The sequence below is a fragment of the Betta splendens genome, chromosome 12, assembly GCF_900634795.4.
Source record: "Betta splendens chromosome 12, fBetSpl5.4, whole genome shotgun sequence".
Taxonomy (NCBI): domain Eukaryota; kingdom Metazoa; phylum Chordata; class Actinopteri; order Anabantiformes; family Osphronemidae; genus Betta; species Betta splendens.
This window is the reverse complement of record NC_040892.2, coordinates 1,934,599-1,955,000: the sequence shown is the minus strand read 5'-3', so window position 1 is coordinate 1,955,000 and position 20,402 is coordinate 1,934,599. Positions and strand designations below refer to the sequence as shown.

General features: G+C 45.1%; 1 protein-coding gene and 1 long non-coding RNA gene across 8 annotated transcripts in view; one reads left to right on the top strand and one right to left on the bottom strand.

Moving 5' to 3' along the window:
• cntfr (ciliary neurotrophic factor receptor) overlaps window positions 1–20,402 on the top strand; it is a 153,964-nt gene that overhangs the window by 118,893 nt on the left and 14,669 nt on the right. For all 7 annotated transcript variants that reach the window (XM_055513173.1, XM_029168111.3, XM_029168114.3 and 4 more), the window contains 3 exons: window positions 8,808–8,925; window positions 9,586–9,752; window positions 14,177–14,340. In XM_055513173.1, coding sequence (XP_055369148.1) covers window positions 8,808–8,925; window positions 9,586–9,752; window positions 14,177–14,340 — 449 coding nt within the window. The remainder of the gene's footprint in view (window positions 1–8,807; window positions 8,926–9,585; window positions 9,753–14,176; window positions 14,341–20,402) is intronic.
• Window positions 1–20,402, bottom strand: part of LOC129604906 (uncharacterized) — a 36,637-nt gene that overhangs the window by 7,487 nt on the left and 8,748 nt on the right. The window lies entirely within an intron of this gene.

Genomic DNA, 20,402 nt, shown 5'->3' with positions numbered 1-20,402 from the left:
TGCACCAAGAGCGCCCCTTCTAGGCCGGAGCAGGACCTGCTGACAGGAGGCTGTTTTATGGCCCAGGATAATTCTAATTAAAATATCATTTTAAAGTTATAAACCTTTTATAATGAAAACCCTGAATCAGACTTGATTATGACATTTTTATAATAACGTTCTTCCATCGGTATTAAAGCAGAGCAGACATGAAGCTTCTTCATCTGCTTTTAATCAAGTTCTGCATGTGGATCTTCTGCTGCTGCTTCTGCATGACAACGTGTACATGTTGTAGTAAACCTGGCAAATGTCCCCCCAAATCAGCTGCAACGCTCAACTATGACTCCAGAAATTACCTTAAAAGCAGGAAAAAGGCTGTGCTGCGTGAAAGTGAAAGCGCTTCACACTCACTCACACACAGCATTGTTGGAGACAAGCAGAGAAAGAGAACAAACAGCCGTGTAATGTGGCGGCTCCTTCCCATTGACACGGGCGCTGGAATTCATGGAGGGGGGTCAGTGTGTGTGTGTGTGTGTCCGTCCTGTCACATTATCCTAATGATTAGCATTACTGACGACTAATGGGAGAAGGAACAATGAGCGCCGTTTGTCCTTTTGCTCTCTCTTTCCCACTAACTTTCTTTTTGTTCGCTCTCTTCTTTGGTTTTAATCTCTGACCCTTTTTTTCTCTATACAAAGAAAAAACTGATAACATTTGATAAGCAAATGATGAATTATATTATTGGACTGTGTTCAAAACACACACTCCTGCGATCCAACATGATTCAGCGATCCAGCACCATTAAAAACAGCTTGGCTGATAACATATAATGACAGATCGCCATCGCTAAGCCCTGTAATGTAGCTCGGATGCCGAGAACCAATAAAGCTGTTTGTAATCAGCTAATGATAGATCGTCAGGGTTGAGGTTAGTTGATAGCCATGATTTGAACTCATTGCAAAAAGGTGGGTGGGATCGAGAGGCCAGAGGGGAATGAAGACTGACATGAAGGAGGAAAAATACGAAAAGAAGCTGCAAATACAGTGAAGAAGAACTCTGACACTGTGCTCGTTCCTGCCTCCAGCCTTCTGTGTCTTTAAAAGTAAAGGGACTATTCATATGCGCAGTATTTATACTTATACTTGTCGTGCAGTATCACAGAATCAACTTACGGATGTGTATTTGGCTGAAGCCAGGAAGGAAAAACATTTAGGAAAACTATGCATGACTTGAGTCCAACGTTCATGCTTCAGACTTTGGCTGGAGCGTTTGTTCCTCTGCTGTTGAATCCAAACCAAACTGCTTCTGCTGCGATGGAGATCACTGCTCCTTCACTGAACCATGCAACTGACTGCTCCTTGTTTTATCGCCTCACTTTAGCTCCTCTCTGTCAGATCCCTGGAACCCTACAGTACAGTAGGGGGACACAGGCTGCGAAGGACGAGGGAGCTGAGTTCATGATTTATGCGATCTGCTTTGGAACCTCTGCGACGGGAGCCTCGCGGCCGCTTCGACGGCTGCATCCTTTATTCCTCACGCTGTCGTTTCCTGCTCTTTGTTGACAACTAATACATCACGTGTGTGAGGCCCGGCGACCGGGTCACTGCGCTGTCAGCTGGAGTGAATTGAACCACTGCAGAGAGGAGAGGTCACATCAAATATGTGCTCCATAAATCAGAAAAGATCAGTGTGAATTACAGCCTGGCTTAAAACACGGACACCTGATATTAGCTCCATATTCCAACTATTTCAGGTGTTCCTGTGTCGCCCCTATGAGCAAAGCCCCTTAACTGACACCGACACCATGGAGCAGCACTGACATCAGCACTGTCTAACAGATACCACTGATCTGACAGAGCTCAGAACATCCTGCTTGGCTCGGACGGGCCTGCGCGCAGCTGTTGCGAGGAGGACCTGATTGAAACCATGCAGCTTAAAGTCTCTATGCAAACATTCCATTAGAATAGCATTAGCGCATTAGCCAGAATCCCAGTCATAATAGGCTCAGAGTTGTTCGGAGCGGCATGAAGCGCTGTCTCCCCGTCTTTTCATTGTTTGCTCCAGTCGGCCGTGCGCTGCCTGTGCTCCTCTTGCTTTCAGGCGGTCACAGTGTGTGTCTGCCGCTGCCTCTTTGCCCTTTCTCTATCCCTTTTTGTGTATAGAAAGGTTCCAGACTGTGCCTCCACAGTTATGTGACACCTTTCATAACTCCATAAAGAGAACATGGTGTATGAAATAAGACAGCACAGGGTGCTCCTCCACAAAGCAGCTGGCTGAATTCCCAATGATGGCCTCCAGCTTCACAGAACAGACTCTTTCTCTCTGTCGGTCTTCCTGCGCGTCTCGCTGTCGGACCGGCCTGGTTCTGAGTCTGACAGCGGAGTTTAAGGGAGTCAGCTGTTTGGAATCAGACTTGGGGGTTCGGGCGGTATCTGCATGTCCCGTTTCTCCATCTCGGTGAGTGATGGCGGTTGGCTGTTTGTGCATCTGGCAGACTGACACCTCTGATTGGTCAATCCCTGCCTGTCACTCATTGCGCCTTCACGGACGCCGCAACCAAGAGGCAATTCCCGCCGCGCTGACAGAGCCTCAGGCTATTATTGCCATTGTGACATAGAGCTTTGCCTCTAAGTGAGACTAGAAGCATCCAAACTCAAAGGCTTACACCCGCTCAAATTCCTATTTTGCACAGTAAAACGCGGCGCTGATGGGATTTTCAGGGATAGAATGGCAGTCTGTGCTTTCATTAGTATGCTGGCATTATGTCGACCTCTGAGGCTTCCATGCTTGTACCTTCTCCTCACCTACAAGTGTCCTGTCTAGCGCCGCAGTGATGCACTCGTACTTCACCCTTCTCTGTGTTTCAATAAAAAGATGAGGTTGTTGTCAAGGTGGTGTTGGAGTCAGAAATAGTCCAAAGGTACCGGGTGCACCTTCTGTTGAGCACAACAAAGGGCAAAGTGTGAAGCGTTAAGAATTTGACCCACACCTGACACAAAAAGCAATTGACAGCCTGGTCAAACGTGGTGCAAGAGAAGAGCAGAGGAAAATAATTGGCCTTCGCCTCCATCTCCTGCTAAGAAGGTAAAAGATGATAACTATCGATAGCTAGTTTTTACCTGTCACCTTGTATTACCTGCAGCGTGACACCGCGCTAGACTCAATCCCCGGTTAACCCAAGTGTTTGACCTGCTCCCGTGCTCCTGACAAAGGCAATTAATCCTCACGGAGCCCCTGTTCTACAGGAGGAGCTGCCTCTGAAGTGAAGAGATGAATCTTCTCTGTGAAAATCATGTAGAACTTAACTCTAATCACCAGGAACCTTTTCAGAGAACGTTGTTTGGCTGCTTTTGTTCATCCTTAGGTCAGACCGGTCCGTCGCCGTGACGATGATGCAGCTATTAAAGGGAATTGAAATGACGTGTGGATAAAGGCTCAGGCATGTGACGCCATGGAGCTCCAATGTTTCCAGTTCCAGTAAGAAAATGACTTCTAAATGTGCACATTAGTCACGAGTGGCACTGCTGTTTCACCAACTTTCCTCAGAATCATCACTCCAATGAAGTGAAATAATAAGGCAACGCAGTAAGAATTAAGTAGCATGAAAGGAATGTCCTGCCTTCAGAGGGTGCGAGAGCCGCCTGAGAGAAGGGAAGCAGAGTCACATATTTACAGCACATACTAGATTTATCTCATAAATGAATTACAGAAATGATTTAGAACCTAAAACAGTGAGAGAAAACTACAAAAACAGAGGGCGGATGGATTTACAGTGTTACTTGGGCCAGACTCACATTCATACACTGCCAGGTTCCATGCTTTGTGTGAATTGAGTTTGCGGGTGTGAAACCCAGGTGGTCATCGCGTAGCTTCAACAGTCCTTATCACCGGAGGAAGGGAAAGGCTGAAAAGTCACAACAATTCCACGCAGCGCTCTGAGGGCGAGAGTGTGTGAAGCTCGCTGAGAATTTCTCCTTATTTGTTGCGAAACGTAAGCCATTATTTCCAAGGTCTGAGCGAGATCTGTGATGTCAGGTGGCTGAAGCGAGAGAGAGAGAGAGAGAGAGAGTGTGGGGGGGGCCGGGCGAGAGACAGGCCGGAGGGAGAAGCTAAGTGTCCCAGTGTAACGGGCGTCTTCCCGTGTGTGACCGCGGAGCGTGGAGTTCAATGCAGACCTTTCAGCGTCTCCCTCCCCGCCGTCGCCTCCGCTTCATGTTTCCCTCTTCACCTTTTGCACCCGTTCCCTCTCGCGCTTTGGTTTTATCAAGTCCCGATGCTCTTGAAGGGTGCTCATCCTTCTTTCATTCACTCGTTCATTCATCTCTCGACCACAGCTGTTTCCAGTTGACCCAGATGCATGCCTGAAATGCCAGGGCGAGTGTGTGAATGTGACGGGAGTGAGGCAGGAGGGCGATAAGAGGAGTGGAAAGGGAGTGGAAGCAAAGGAGGGAGCGGCCGTTGGATGAAAGTAGACGATGCAATAAAGGCCGCATCCACTGACAAACAGACATACACGCAGATTAAACACAAGCTGCTCTTCCTTGTTTTATTACTTTGTTTTTGCTGAACTTTATCTCAATGGGTTGAAGGCGCTTCTTAAATGCACTTATCTTAACTTGGCACTCAGACATAAGTGTGCTTTTAAAATGACGTTCAAGTGCACACAGTCAGTCACATATACATAAAACTAAATACTGGCATTAAAGTAGACTCCCTTTAATTGCACACAGCCACATACACACTGACACATGCAAGCTTCAGAGCACTGGGTAAAAATATTACAGCACAATTACATTAGCGTTAGCCACGGCAGCTGGTCTGGACAAAGAGGCACCGCCGCGTCTCTGTCTCCCTGTGACTTTGTGCTACGCTTCTGTTTACATTCTTCTTTCTCCCACGACACATGACTAAGCTGATCTAAGATGCCGTGAGCCCAGGATTGGCCGAGTCAAACAGAGACTAAAGCCATCTGCCTAAATGAGTTACGCCGTTCAGGGCAGCGCGGAGGATCATGCTCCTCGCTGTCGCTCTTCTAATATAAAAAAGGTCATGTTAAACTCGAGGACGGACGGACGGACCGATACCTGTGTGTTTAGCATCGACTGTGGTTTCAGTAAGAACACATTTGAAAGTGAACTGAAATTCCCTTGAACTCTTGAAGGTTAGGATTTGTTGTGTTCTCAAAAAGGTCTAAGATGCTTCACACTGAATATCTTCATAGGACCAAACGTTTTGAATGAAAAGCGCAGGCTGGCGTAACGTCACCAATGAAGAAAAGGCACGTAGACACACACGGACCAACGCCGAGGCTCCAACACAACCAAATAGCCTGTACACCAGCATCTGCAGCCTAGCAACCAGACCACTGGACGTCATTGTCCCTGTGTGTGTGTGTGTGTGTGTGTGTGTGTGTGTGTGTGTGTGTGTGTGTGTGTGTGTGTGTGTGTGTGTGTGTGTGTGTGTGTGTGTGTGTGTGTGTGTGTGTGTGTGTGTGTGTGTGATGCCTGTGACAGCTTTAGGATTAGTGAGAGAAAAGGATGGGGGGGGCATGAGAGGCAGTGGACATAGAGTCTGGAGACTGCTTCCTACAGGACGTCACACCCACTTCTGAACCATAAAATCATTCTAATAGTTAGAGCCAGTGAAGTCGTAAAGAGCAGCTTATATTAAAAACAAGAATTGTAATATTGTAAATATGTTTTGCATTTGTAAACTATTCTGATATTTACCATTTGAGCAGTACTCAAATGAAAGGGGGGGGGTCAAAGATCCAAAGAGACAATTAACATGCGCTTGTTTCCTCAGCTTTCAATCTTCTCCCCTTTTTATTTGGTGTCATCCCTCAATGCTGCTGCTGCTTAATGAGCCACAGGAAGTTCTGCTTGAGCTTCATTACCATTTAAAAGTAACTTACAGTAACTGAGCGCTTCCCTTCGCTGCGTGTGCAGGTGTGTGTTTCACCAAATCACATTCACTGTTTAGAAATTCAAACCAGATGATGAAAGCGCACTAATTCTGATCCGTTTATTCATGAGCTCCGGCCTGCGTCCTGGTGACTGAGGTAAAATCTGCCAGGGTGTGTGAACAGGAACTCTATACACGTCTCATTTTCATTTGAAATATTGTTTATTTGCTTTAATATTTGCACTTTGTTCTGTCTTTTTTTCTACAGGTGCATTATCTCTGGTTCTTTCTTCTTCTTCGTTTCAGCCTCTATTTTTCTTCAATGGCCACAAAGCTTTTGATGTTATTATTATTGAAGCGGCTCAGCGGCAGCTTTTTGTACGCGTGGATGTGTTGTCTGCCGGAAATTTACAGGCACATTAGTGAAGTCTGATAAAAGAACGAGGCCTGTTCGCATCTCTCGCTCTGCATTTTCGTTTCCTCATACAATGTTCTGAACTATTCCTACCTCATAACTCTTCTATTTTCCTCTTTCATCCTTGCCTCCAGATGCACCTGTGTTTTTCCCCATCATGTCCTTATTTCCCTCATTCTTTCTTCTTTTGTTGCTCTCCTTGTTTATTCCCTGGTGTTCATTCATTGCCTGACACAAAGCCTTCTTCTACATTAATAAAGTAAGCTGTAAAGTAAATGAATGAGGAACTCGGATCATTTGTCCATTTCAATTTGTCCTCTGTCGTCCGCGGTTATGAAGCCACGATGAGCAGCCGTCTCCTGGTGGATCTGAGGTCATTTGGCATCAGTCGCTCACATCACGCGCTCCTCCCTAACAAACCACCTCTGTGTCCCCTTGGAGGAGCCCCACGGCGTGAACTGTCCTTTCAGGTGTCACAGCGGTGGCTTGATTGACGTCACCGGTGTCTGGCAGAATAAACTGAATGAAAGGAGTAAACACAGCGAGTTCAAATAAGCCACTCCAAACATGGCTCATCCCATTCATGCTCGGTTTCCTTCATCTCTATCTCAGCTCTCGCCTCTGCTGTTTTCTCTTTAGTTCTGGGCTTTGAACTCTTCCAGCTTCTTAATAAGCTGGTTAGGTTGATTGTGGCAGCTTAGGAGATGTTTGTCCTTCCTGACAATGAATGTGTGCCGGCATGTTTGTGTTCGGCGCTGTTTATGGCTCTCACTGAAGCTCTGGGATGAGGAGCCAATTGATTAGAATGGCCCCAATTAGTTTGCGTGATTAATTGACTGTGATTGGATGCCGTCCCTGGTCCCTTATCGTTGACGCTATTGACAGGCTAATTAGTTGCCATGGCGACCACTTAAACACAGCTGCTTGTGACCCGGGCCCGGCTCTGGTGTTTGTGTTTACACCTGCGCCTTCACAGAGGATGCGACGTTCGTGTCGGTCAAACCTCAGCTCAGACCAGAGCAGCTGTGGTCAAACACCCACTGCACCACGTCGGAGGTTCTGTGACTGCCCGGCTGAGCCTCTGTGGAATCCATTCCCCTTCTGAAGTTTCAAACTTGGAGGGTATTACGCAGCTTATGCCATGGCCTCTTGCCAACAAAATGCCACACACTCTATCAATCATTATTACTCCCACAGTAGAACTGGGGCCAGGAGTTTTAATCCTGACAAGCAATAAAATGGGAAATTTCCATCTTAAGAATTGAGAATAGTGACGCATACTGCTCCACAACATTATTAAAACTGCCTGTGTGCTGCAGATAACATTACGCTGGTGCTCCCTGCTTTTCACATGCTCAGGCGTCCTCTCCTTCCCTCCTGTCACAGACTCGCTCTCTAACTCACTCATACCTACACTGTCACTTCCCTCTGTTCTGCTCAGCTTTAGTTACATTTCTTTGGCTTCACAGTAGCTAATGTTGTTTGGGTCCACGTCTTACTTTTTAGTTCCCTTTTCGTCCAGTTATTTATCCTTTTGTCCATGTTGTTTGTTGTTGGTTATTATAGAGGCAACTATAACCCTTGTATTATTTTAATTATGGTATTTTCATATTCGTACACTGTGTGGTTAAATAGACTCGCTGCATATTGCAATGAAGCACCACATGAAATCCAAAGGCTCTAAGTTACTGCAGGTCTTGTTATTGTTGTGTGCCAGAGTAAACAGGGGTAAAAGGCTACACGGCTGTGGTGAGAATGAGGGGGTGGTGGACGTGTGCACGGATGACTAGTTGTAAAGAAAAGACTCTAATCCTGGAGGAGGCCGAGGATGGCACAGCGCCTTGGCCTCCTCTCCTCTGCTACAACTCCCAGTATCTGCCTCCTCCTGTTTCCTCCCAGCTTCTTACTCGTGGGTGAGCTCTGGAGACTAGATGTGCCACGTACAGTAGATACTTTACTGGATCTAGTGACGAGGTCACTGCTTCCTGTGCTGGAAGTGAAAAGATCAGTGCAAGAGGATTTCTAAAGTTTGAAACCAGTTCCCTCAGTTACGACATGCGCAGGAGTCCAGGCGTTGGCTGGAATGTGAGGCAGGAGTCACAGCCTCATGCAGAGTGATTGACACGCAGTGATGTGTGGAGCAGAGCCCGTAATAAGATTTATTCTCTCAAAACAAACTGGGCTTGAGTTTTATAGAAAATATACAGTAGGAGACACTGTAAACCTTAGAAAAACGCTTTGCGTCGCCATATGCATAATTGAATCATTCACTCTCTGAATTGAATTTTAAGTGTAAATAAAATAAAAACCCATTAAAATCGCATAGAACAAAACCAGGGATGCAGCGTTTTAACTGAGAAGCAGTGAGATGTTGGATCAGGATTAAAATAAAATAAGTTATTCAACAATAATATGAAATGTGTAATGAGGCACAGGTCGCCTTTGATACGCGGCGCTCGCATTATGTGTTTTTCTCATTGGTTCCTTGTTTGTCTTCCTCTCTGTGTAGTTCCCCCCCGGGAGCCTGCAGTGACGTGTCGCTCCAACACCTACCCCAAAGGCTTCTACTGCAGCTGGCACCAGATGCATCCCACGTACATCCCCACCACCTTTGAAGTGGATGTGCAGTAAGTGTGGCTGCTTTTGTGTGGCAGGAAAGGGCTCAGGACGAAGAAGTGAACGAGGAAAAAGTTTTGGAATCGTTTTGGACACAATGAAGTTAATTAAAAACTGGAAATGTTGTGAATCAATATAGCAGAAGGAGTGGATCCAGAGGCGTGTGACCCCGGCTCCCTGATCCCACAAAAGAAAATAAATGAGCTTTTTTGATAATCAACATAACCTTGATGTGCATCTGCTGCATTTAAATGAAGCAGCCGTCGTTACGTTCTAAAAGATGATTGAATTTTCCCTTAATGACATTTGTGAAAATATTTCTGGGTGATATTTGTCATTCTTTAGTAAAAGCACACATGCCCACTCCCAACGGGAGGTCTTTTTATCTTCCACATACAGGTACTCTTCTATGGAACATGTGCAATCACAGCATTTCACAAATTACAAATCAGGTGTTTGAGAAAAGCAGCAGAACGTGTGGGCTTTAACACAGACCCTGAAATGGAACCATCTAAATACGATGGGAAGATACGATTTTTGATCTTATTTTCAGCAGCAAACGAGGGGATTTGAAAGAACAAAAAGAACAAAATATGTTTAGAAACTGTAAATTGTGCCCACGTCGTTTGTCCAGGTCTAAATCCGCCGCGTCCTCGTTTGCTTTTCCTCAGACACGTCCAGCGTTCGTTGGAGGTGCAGAAAGACTCGGTCCACAAGAACCGCTGCCACGTCCGCTTCCCGGAGGTCTTCTCCAGCTTCCCCTACAAGGTCAACGTGACGGCGGTCAACGCGCTGGGCAAAGCCTCCACCACCATATCATTCGAAGAGTCCAGCATCGGTAAGATGCAGCACACGCGGACTGAACCCAGGCTCGAATCAGAGCCAGGGGAGCGGGATCAGTGTTTTATTACCGTTCTCAGCTCACAGCACAGTGACATTTTAAAAAATATAGCACACGATACAGCAGATTATTCATGCTGCGGGCTATTAATGCATGTCATTAAAGTTTTTGTCTGTTTTAACTAAGTTCAGGGACGAATCTAAGCGACTTTTCCCACACAGGCTGACAAATATTTGGCAAAGCAAAATGCGGAGCGTCAGGGCATGGCTTTGACGATGCCCACCCCTGAGCAATGGTAATGCATCTGTTTGACCACAGATGAGTGATTTCATTCACTTCTGGTTCCCTTCTGAGATTTGCTGCACACACAGCAATGATCGGTGCCAAAAAGACAAAGAGAATTGAAATTTCAATGGCCAAATAAATGTCACCGCGCTAAAGGGAGTGTAAAGCTTTTTTTTTAATTTCTTTCTTCAACCAGCAGCTTAGTCCATTAGTGAGAATCCCACTGACTGCAGCCATGTCATTACTAAAGGCGCTAGATAATAAACACGCTACCTCTGAACCGTTTCTGGAGCAAACAGTATTTAATTGAGGCTCGGCCAGAATCTGACAGCCGTAAATCAATGGTTTGGTTCTGTTCACTGAAATGTGCCTCACAGCAGCTGCCGCATAAGCAAAGTTTAGCGCCTTCACTCCCAACCTCCGTGCTCATGTGAGGAATAGTCTGACAGCACGCCGGTGGATTGCAGAGTTTTTGTTCACTCAATGTGCAGAAAGCTACATAATAACAGAAGGACTCTCAGAATTCATAAGCGCGTGCGACTGGAAAGCAGTGAAGAGGAGAAATTCATTTTAAAGCAGGAATGAGGAGCGCTTTGGTAGATAAGGAAACGTGCAGCCAGCAGCACCAGCTGCTGTTGGACGGCTCCGAGCGTGATACGTGTGTGAGACGCACAAACACACGGGGTCTGTGGGCAATTGTGTGGCTTGATAGGGCGAGGTACAGAAACACAGAGAGAGAGAGAGCGAGAAGTTACCAAATGAGGCGGTGACATGCTCTGCCAAGCTCTGGACACAGGACTCATGAAAATGCTAATGCTAGCAGGATTAAAGCCTCGCCGAGGAAATATCCTTCACCACTGGTGATAGCAAAATACCCACTGCTCTTTTCTTTTCCTCTGCATTCTTTGTCGTCGCCCTTCTTGTGACTTTGTACTTTCTCCTCCTCCACCTTCCACCACTTTTATCCTCCCGTCCTGTTCCGCCATCACTGGGCCGCGTGTGACAAACAGGTTTTCTGGTGATTTAGTTTTAATTACAGACATTGTGATCAAGAACCCGTTAAGATCTCAATCTCCAGCCAGTTAGTAATAAAGGTTTTGTGGCCTTTCCCTTTTTCTTCTCGTTGTTCCTCTGTCTTTATGTTGGTACAACATTTTGTCATATTATTTACCTTTTCCCACTTTTTCCTCAGCTTTTCATGACTCTATTGTGAAAAGTCTCTCTCATGTCATTCCAACGTGTAAGTTTCAGGGACAAACGAGGCAGATCGTAAATAAATAAAACGATTTCACGCTCCTTGGTGCATTTCCTCAGTCAGAGTGAAGGAGGTGGATGGTTCTTCACTGTCCTTGTTTATCCGACCAAGTCCGGGCTGAAATTAAACGAGGTGAAATTCTGTGCGTGTCTACATTTAAAAAGAGAGCCCTCAAGCAAGATCAAGACTCATCAGCTCATAACTTGAAGCTTTCTAGTGTCAGGAGGATCAAACGATAACCGACTAACTGATCTCATCTAAGGCTTCTACAGTTAAAGCATTTTGACTTGGAAGAAACAGTATTTCTTGTTAATTGTGACATTGAGCCTCTGCTGTCAGTCTGACTGCAGCCTCCATTAACTGAGATTCAAACTCGGACCTTACAGTACTACAATCTAATGTTGATGCATTAGTTTTAGTTTCAGCATCTTGCAGCTCTTTATTATAAGTTGTTGTGCATAAAGACACTACATAATTTGCCCACATTTCATTTACAAGCTGCTTTGCTATAAACGTGTACATATTTGGCTGATTGCAACTTCACAGTCCAATCTCTCGTTAAGGGAGGTCAAAGGTCAGCATGCGCAGCAAAAAGCACAATAGAGCTGGCGGCTTTAGTAACAAATGAACCAGGCGATGCACCAATTACTACCATGCATGTACAGCTGTCTCTGGGAAAACAGCTGATAAGCCTGAGCTGTGTGGGGCGGGAGGAGGCAATACAGCAAATAAAGATTTTACAGTCAGGGGATTTGGAAGAGTTAAAGGCAAGACGTAAAAGAAAATGCAATTTGAAAGCGATTCAGTGAATAAATTATGTGGTACATGAAGCATGTGACGTAAACTTCTATTTTAAAGACAATAAGGAAAATTGCAGCCTATGGAAAACTGAAGCCAACGTGTTCACACTTCATTTCCTAGGCTGTTTTCACCATAGAAATCAGGCTTTGCAGTGATTTTCCCATGTTATTCTTGTTTCTTCCTGCACGCATCATCAAACACTCAAACACTAATGCTACACATCTTCTCTAACCACAATACTACTGTAGTTTTGCCCATTTCTCCAATTTGTTCAAGTGCACTGTTACATGCTATGATTCATCACCTGAGTTAGACATGGTTCTGTTTAAAAAGGGGTCATTTATTTTGCAGTGGAGACATTTCAGAGCTAAATGTTCAACAAACCTGGATATAAGTCAGCACATACAGCTCGTTGTTTGCAGATCTCTGCATAATAAACCCCATCAGGGCGACCTTTGACCTTTGGTTTCTTTACACTAGCTGTGCTGCTTTCTTCTGATTTGCTTCATATTCAAAAGTCTTTAAAAGATTTTCCTTTTGTGCTTCAGCATGCGCTCCCTTGCATCTGTGCTGCACTCGGGTGATACAGTAGCTGATATCACACAGAGATGAAGAAAGAGGAATGCTGTAGTAATGTGTGCGCACGTCTGAGTGAACAGAGGCGTGACAGACGTTTTCAGGCCAAGCACCGAGTGGCTCAACAGTGGGATCCCATAGAATCACACGTATGATCACACTCCAGTTTTTCATTCATCCTTTATTTATTCATTTACTGTTTTTAACCCAGTATCTGAGCTCTGAATCTGTTTCTTCTCAGCGGTGCATGTTAGCATTTTTCTCTCTGCTCTGGTCAGTCTTGGATCATTGTTTTCTCAGTAGTTCTCAAGCTCAATTAAGCTTAAATCCTCTTTTTCTTGGCTTCAGTGCGATGTTACTGTACAAGGGTCGGCCTCTCCTGCCTCCTCAGAGGTCATCAGACGAAGGATGCGTTCATTACCTATGCAGCACAGCTAATAGTCAATGTTTTAAGCCAGATGAACACTTCAAAGCCTGCAGGACTTCTTACCCATACAGATTTCTCTGGACTTGAACATGTTTTCTTACTGTTTAATAAATCTGATGCCAACTGAGAGGAAAGAGAGTGGAATTATTGCTCACTGATCTCCACTGACTCTGTGTTGATTTGGCTCCGCTTATACTTCCCTTTTTAAATTTATGCTCCACACATTGACTCGAAGAAAGTCAAAATGAGATTAACATCTTTTGCTCAAGGGCGACAGCTGTCTTCCTGCTTTTATCTGTCTCTTGCCATCGTTCATCTTTCAAATGGTAAATCATTTGTTCAGTGAAGGTCAAGGTTCTCGCAGAACGGACCCGTGTGTGTTTGTTTCTGAGTGGCTGCTGTTTAGTCCTTGCATCCTCTGGTGCTATATGCTCCATCCAGGCTATAATCGCAGCCCGCCGGTTCTTATTGTTATTCCATGTGTGCGTCTGGTTGAAAAAAGGTTTCACACCGCTGATGGCGGAGCGGTGCGTTCCCTGGAGCGACGGATCTAACAAACCCGGGTCATTCAATACCATATGAAAAGCACTTCATTTAGTTGTGTCTGCGTGAGTTTGTCAGTGAACATGGATTTAGAAATGTGCTTTTTCAACTCGGACTGATGCTTTCTCGTCTTCTCTGTCGCCTCTGTTTCCTTAAACATTCTCAGCTTCTGTTTCAGCGATACATAAATTTAAATGAATTTATAAAAATTCATTTTCCTTTATTACATTCTGGTCTTCAAAGCAACTCTGACCTGTGTGCATTATTAGAGAGATCCAGAAAGGACATGTACAACTCATAAAATGTCTCTTAATTAAAAATGCTGTTGCTCAGTAAGCCACCATTGGTGCGGGCATCGCTATGCATTCTGGGTAACCGCATCACTTGGTTCGACAGATTCTGACTCCTGAGGAGGCAGGAGTGGGACTAGATGCTGTAGATGGTGTCTCTGCAGTGCTACGCTGATGCTAATGCTAACAGATGGTAATGTCACCCAGGTCCTTCTTTAATAACCTGTTCCCATTCACCCAACAGTGAAACCGGACCCCCCGGAGCGAGTGACTGCGACCCCGATCCGTGACAACCCTCGCCGGCTTGAAGTAACCTGGCACAACCCCTCCACCTGGCCCGACATCGACAACTTCCCTTTGAAATACTTCCTTCGATACCGGCCGCTGATCCGAGAGCAGTGGCAGCATGTGAGTAGAGCTGTATGCGTGTGTGGTAACACCTACAGTACAGACTGAGACTGACAGGATCAGGACATGCTTGTACCATGTACATGGATTTAAGCTCATCATTTATTAGTTTGACCTCATTTGCACAATGTAAGAATACAAACTATAGCCAAAAAAATTAGATCTGCTACAGTTTAACTAAATGACTTGTCTCCCTCACACGAGCGGTGACTGAGGTTAGAAATGGTCCAGGGTGTTTGTTCATAGATCTCCATTTACCAAAAGCTATAACAAAAACATATGTTTGAGTAGGATTTATTATTTGGAATTTGAAAACCTCCCGTGAGCTGTTATTATTCCTTTTCTGGGAATATTGTTCTAAAGAATACGACCGTCCTTCCTCCATATTTCAAATTGTGTACCACTTTGATTCATTAATGTTTCTCTGAAGGAAACTTTTTAGAAACTGAAATGACCCCTCGTTTTATTCCATAAGTATCATCAGTTCTATTGTCTATTAGTTATTTAAATGGTGATCATTGTGTATCCAGATCCAGATTTCGGTCCCAGCTGCATCACTTTGGTCCTTCAGACATAATTGCTTAGCTGCTCCTCTGAACTCTATGTTACTGTATCTGACCGTGTCTTGTGGGTTGGGACCCTAAGGGGCTGTATAGTAAAAGCACATATGTGTAGTGTAGGGTTTCTGGGTTATAATGTTGCAGTGCAATTATCATGCCTCACCAAGGTGTTGTTCCAAAAACGTCTCAATGTCTCACATGGAAACTTTGTTCTCCTCCTTTGTTTTACTAGCGAGGCTTTTTTCACCTACTTCAAACTAAGGGGAAATAAAGATGTAAATGCACCTGAGCAAAAGGAAAGAGCGTAAACACTCAAGACGTCCTCAGTTTTAATTATTCCCTAACTGTGCTGTTTCATGGCGGTGAACGTGAGGTTTACTGTCTGTAATTAATCAACAGAAAATTAATCACACCAATTAAAATTCACCCATGCAATTTTGACGGAGGTGTCGAATATGAGGGCTGTTCGGTTCCTGCTCGTCAAATGTGGATGTTTACGCAGTTTTATATCACAAATGTGCGCTCACGCGTGCAGAACATCACTTACTGTATGCTGCACGTGTGTGTGCGCGTTAACGTCACACGCTACATTCTCAGTCACACACACTGCAGAGAGACGCGCTCGCAGTCTGAAATGCTGACAGACACGCCAGCTTCTCATTCTGCAGCTCACCACTAATCAATCAGTGAGGGAAGTGGTGCTTAACGTGTGAGGTGGGAAATCTTAGGTCAATATTTGGTTTGGATAAGACGGTGTAATTTGGAAATTACACAAATATGGTTGATGACAGGCACAAACTGGAGTTTTCTCTTTCTGACGCGGTCTTTGATGAATGCCTTTGTGGACATGGTTTTAATTTGTGTAGCAGTAAATGTGGTTTTGGGGGGGGGGGGGTTCCAGCCCAGTTTATTAGCTGGTAGGTAACAGTGTTTGTTGTGTTCTTAGTCCCATGAGATCTGTTTAAAAGTAGATAATTTATCTGTTTTGACTTCATACATGCATGTTTATACTAATAATAGATTTCCTTCTCCCGATAAACCTCTGTCTGATTTGAGTAGCCCGACTACATAATGACCCAACACATCTCCAGTTGTGTCCGCAATTCAAGCAGACAGGTCTTGCACACACTGAAGGCATGTTTTCTCAGTTGGACTGAGAACAAATCAAATCAGAGCTTTGAGGGCAATGTTAAAGCTACTTTCCACATCCCCGTAGACATGAGATGTAAATTTTGACTTTGCCCATTGCTTCACTCATCCAACGTGCTCTGGCCTGGCAACGCCGACACGCACCAGCAAACAGTTGTTATCACACTCGTCCTGCACACTGAGTCTGGCATAAACACGTCTGCATCCTCCAAACAGGTTAGCGTCTCCCTGAATAATCCTGAGCCACCATTATAGAACAAATAACTGCCTGGAATTTATTCGTTTATTGAAGAGCCATAACTCATATTTACATTTAAAATCACTTATAGTGTGACATTCAGTAAATCATGCAAAATAGTACTACATATACTGTTGAGTGTCTCTATATATTCTGTCTTAAGTATCCAACTCATTGTATTTCACAAAGGTATGATGTTAAATAAAGGCTGAGATCATGATGCTAGTATGAAACGTGAAGAAGAAGAATGTTCAGTGAGTGAGAGATGCAGAGAGAAAATACAAATGGGCGCATGGGAATGAGCATGATTAAACGTATGGGCCTGGAGTAGATAAAAGCGTGAGAGGAGAAGAAGAAAGGAGAACGAGAGGCTACTTTGAAAGTGACGTTTCATAAGCTATCGCTACAAGGTGTTTCAAGTTAAAGGAAGATAGATGAATGTTTCAAAGGACGAAAAGAGAGAATAATGAACAGAAACATCTGGGATGTGTTAGGCCATAAAATAGTGGATAAAGTAGAGAAATGGAGTGGGAGAGAGTTTAGACTAAAAAGAAATAAGATCAAAATAGCACAGCGTGAATTTTAGATGGATTCTACTTGCAAGAATAAAGACAACTGACAATATGATCTTCACATTCAGTAATATAGACAAACTGATGTAGTGCGAGGCAGACGAAGACATGAAAGGCGAAAAACATAGAAGACATAATGACACAGTAACGAAAGCGGGGGTCGGGGTTTGGCCATAGAAACGCTGCTACTTCCATGTTTTCACAGTTTCACACCTTCTTCTCAGATAACTTGGATTCATTACTGGAGCTGCCGTCCAGACAGTTTAAGCCCATCTGTCATTTGTTTGATCTTACTGAACTCCTGGCTCACCCCTCGCATGCAGCATCATGTTTCAGAGGTCTGAGCTCTGTACATTATTCTAAAACACGGTCCTGATGACAAAGTCCTGGATTGTGTGATGTGCGTCCGGATTTGGTCTGCATCTGTTTAATTAATACGATACACAAACACAACAAGCAGAGGGTCGAGACACACAGGGGGCTCTGACGGAGGATGTTTGGCTTTAAAGAGGTCTCGCTATGAAACTTTATGCTGCACTTTATATTATTATTATTAACTATAAATGCAGATGAATTTTAAATATGCAATAAAACAGGAAGACGTGTGTGCATGCATTTACTGTAAGCGATCACACAATTGTTTTGTTACCTGTGGTCTTTTATCCTCGCGCTCCCTTTGCTCAAATATGAACTCAAACCCTCACAGCAATTAAAGCAATGGTGCAGTAACTGCAATGAGAACAATTTCAGAAAGCTCAGAAGTCTCTTTGTGGTGTGAAAATACATCTGCTATGCTATAACTGCCCTCTGGGGACGGAGCTCAACTGCAGCCAACTGAAAACACACATTTCCACACGCACTGCACAGATTCATGCAAAAATGCAGATATGCACACACACACAGATGGTTGCATGCACCCATAGAAACACACTGCTCCTCAGATTAGTAGGAAATCCGTGCTGGCGCTAAGCAAGCGTGGTCACACACTGACTTTATGCATGAATACACGTGTATCAACAAGATAAAGATAGGATTAAAGGTTTTTGCATTGCATGAGTACTTAAATATTCACACACACACACACACACACACACACACACACTCTCTAACACAGTTGTGATATACTGTAATAGACACAAACACTTGGAGAGACAGAAAGACTCAATTAATCAACAGCCAAAACAGTGAAGAAATGTGGACTTGAAAAAATGTCTTCCACTTGAGTAACACAGCTTTAGTCTTAGCATTTATTAATTTATCTGGCAATTTGTCTCCTTTGTCCTTCTGCCTGACATGCTGCACCAGCCCTCTCTCATCCATCTCCCTCATTCTCTCGACACCTTGGTTACTTTGTCACCATTGTCTTTCTGTGCTTATCTACTCAGTCAATTATTAATGGTCTTTGAATTTTAGCCAAAAGTTAAGCAAGCACTCGATCGAAGAGCTGTGTGTGTGTGTGTGTGTGTGTGTGTGTGTGTGTGTGTGTGTGTGTGTGTGTGTGTGTGTGTGTGTGTGTGTGTGTGTGTGTGTGTGTGTGTGTCTACTGTACATATACACACACACACACTCTATTCTCACCCTCCGCGGGTGGTCTCATCCACTTTCCAAGCTCGGGTCCTCTACCAGAGGCCAGGGAGCTTGAGGGTTCTGCGCAGTATCCTTGCTGTTCCTAGGACTGCATTTTTCTGGACTGAGATTTCGGATGTTTTTCCAGGGATCTGTCGTAGCCACTCCTCCAGTTTGGGGGTCACAGCCCCTAGTGCTCCGATCACCACAGGCACCACTGTGGCCTTCACCTTCCAAGCCTTCTCCAGTTCTTCTCTGAGCCCTTGGTATTTCTCTAGTTTCTCATGTTCCTTTTTCCTGATGTTGCCATCGCTTGGTATTGCCACATCCACCACTACGGCTTTCCTCTGCTCTTTGTCCACCACCACAATGTCTGGTTGGTTCGCCATTACCATTCTGTCAGTCTGGATCTGGAAGTCCCACAGGATCTTGGCTCGCTCGTTCTCTATCACCTTGGGAGGTGTTTCCCACTTTGACCTTGGGGTCTCCAGTCCATACTCTTCGCAGATGTTCCTGTATACTATGCCAGCCACTTGGTTATGGCGTTCCATGTATGCTTTGCCTGCCAGCATCTTACACCCTGCAGTTATGTGCTGGACCGTCTCTGGGGCCTCTTTGCACAGTCTACACCTTGGGTCTTGTCTGGTGTGGTAGATCTGGACCTCTATGGCTCTGGTGCTCAGGGCCTGCTCCTGTGCGGCCAGGATGAGTGCCTCTGTGCTGTCCTTCAGCCCAGCCCTTTCAAGCCATTGGTAGGATTTGTTGAGATCAGCCACTTCAGTTATGTTCCGTTGGTACATCCCGTGCAAGGGCTTGTCCTCCCATGATGGTCCCTCTTCCAGCATCTCATCCTCTGTTCTCCACTGCCTGAGACATTCACTCAGCACGTCATCTGTCGGGGCCTTATCCTTAATGTACTTATGGATCTTGGATGTTTCATCCTGGATAGTGGCTCTCACGCTCACTAGTCCTCGGCCTCCTTCCTTGCGGCTAGCGTACAGTCTCAGGGTGCTGGATTTGGGGTGGAACCCTCCATGCATGGTGAGGAGCTTTCGTGTCTTAACATCTGTGGTCTGTATCTCTTCCTTTGGCCACCTTATTATTCCTGCAGGGTATCTGATCACTGGCAGAGCGTAGCTGTTTATTGCCCATTATAGCCAATGGGAAGCCACTTGCCCAAGTATCCATCAAATGTGGCATATACCAAGGAGATGCACTGTCCCCACTGCTGTTCTGCATAGGTCTGAACCCCCTCAGCCAAATAATAAACAAGACTGGCTACGGATACCGACTCCGGAACGGGGCCACCATAAGTCACCTCCTCTACATGGATGACATCAAGCTGTACGCCAAGAGTGAGCGAGACATCGACTCGCTGATCCACACCACCAGGATCTACAGCTCGGACATCGGGATGTCATTCGGACTCGAGAAATGTGGGAGGATGGTGACAAAGAGAGGCAAGGTAATCCACACAGAAGGGGTCTCACTCCCAGAAGGAACAATAGCAGACATTGAGGACAATTACAAGTACCTTGGAATACTACAGGCAAACGGCAACCTTGAACAGGCAACAAGGAATGCGGCAACAGCCAAATACCTCCAACGAGTAAGGCAAGTCCTAAGAAGCCAGCTCAATGGCAAGAACAAATCCCGGGCAATAAACAGCTACGCTCTGCCAGTGATCAGATACCCTGCAGGAATAATAAGGTGGCCAAAGGAAGAGATACAGACCACAGATGTTAAGACACGAAAGCTCCTCACCATGCATGGAGGGTTCCACCCCAAATCCAGCACCCTGAGACTGTACGCTAGCCGCAAGGAAGGAGGCCGAGGACTAGTGAGCGTGAGAGCCACTATCCAGGATGAAACATCCAAGATCCATAAGTACATCAAGGATAAGGCCCCGACAGATGACGTGCTGAGTGAATGTCTCAGGCAGTGGAGAACAGAGGATGAGATGCTGGAAGAGGGACC